This window comes from Myotis davidii, unplaced genomic scaffold (assembly GCF_000327345.1).
Source record: "Myotis davidii unplaced genomic scaffold, ASM32734v1 scaffold43, whole genome shotgun sequence".
Taxonomy (NCBI): Eukaryota; Metazoa; Chordata; class Mammalia; order Chiroptera; family Vespertilionidae; genus Myotis; species Myotis davidii.
In genome coordinates, this window is record NW_006294590.1 from 1,954,833 (window position 1) to 1,955,143 (window position 311).

Sequence of the window (311 nt, forward strand, 5' to 3'; positions counted from 1 at the left end):
CCTAGTGCCTCTCGCTCGCTCCCTCGAGAAGACGCCCCAAATCCTATGGGGGGGGTGCGGGCACGGGAGGCGCGTCTCTGCTGAGTGCAGTGGGGCAGCGGGGCAGGTTCTATGGGGAGCACCCGGGGGACAGCTAACGCTGGGCCACCCCCAGACCCCAGCGCCCTGGTGTGGGCAGGAGGCGTGGGCCATGGTTCGCCCCAGCGAATGGTGGGCCCGGGGCCCCTGGGACCCCCAGAACTCAGCCCTCCACACGAGCCCAGCACCTCTGGAGCCTCCGTCCCACGGGGCCGGGCCTGGGGGTCACCACG

The 311-nt window shown here is 72.0% G+C and overlaps 1 protein-coding gene across 1 annotated transcript in view; it reads left to right on the forward strand.

Moving 5' to 3' along the window:
- PIWIL1 (piwi-like RNA-mediated gene silencing 1) overlaps positions 1 to 311 on the forward strand; it is an 18,512-nt gene that overhangs the window by 17,590 nt on the left and 611 nt on the right. Inside the window, exon 15 of the mRNA XM_006768799.2 lies at positions 155 to 210. Within this exon, the coding sequence (XP_006768862.1) occupies positions 155 to 210 (56 nt within the window). The remainder of the gene's footprint in view (positions 1 to 154; positions 211 to 311) is intronic.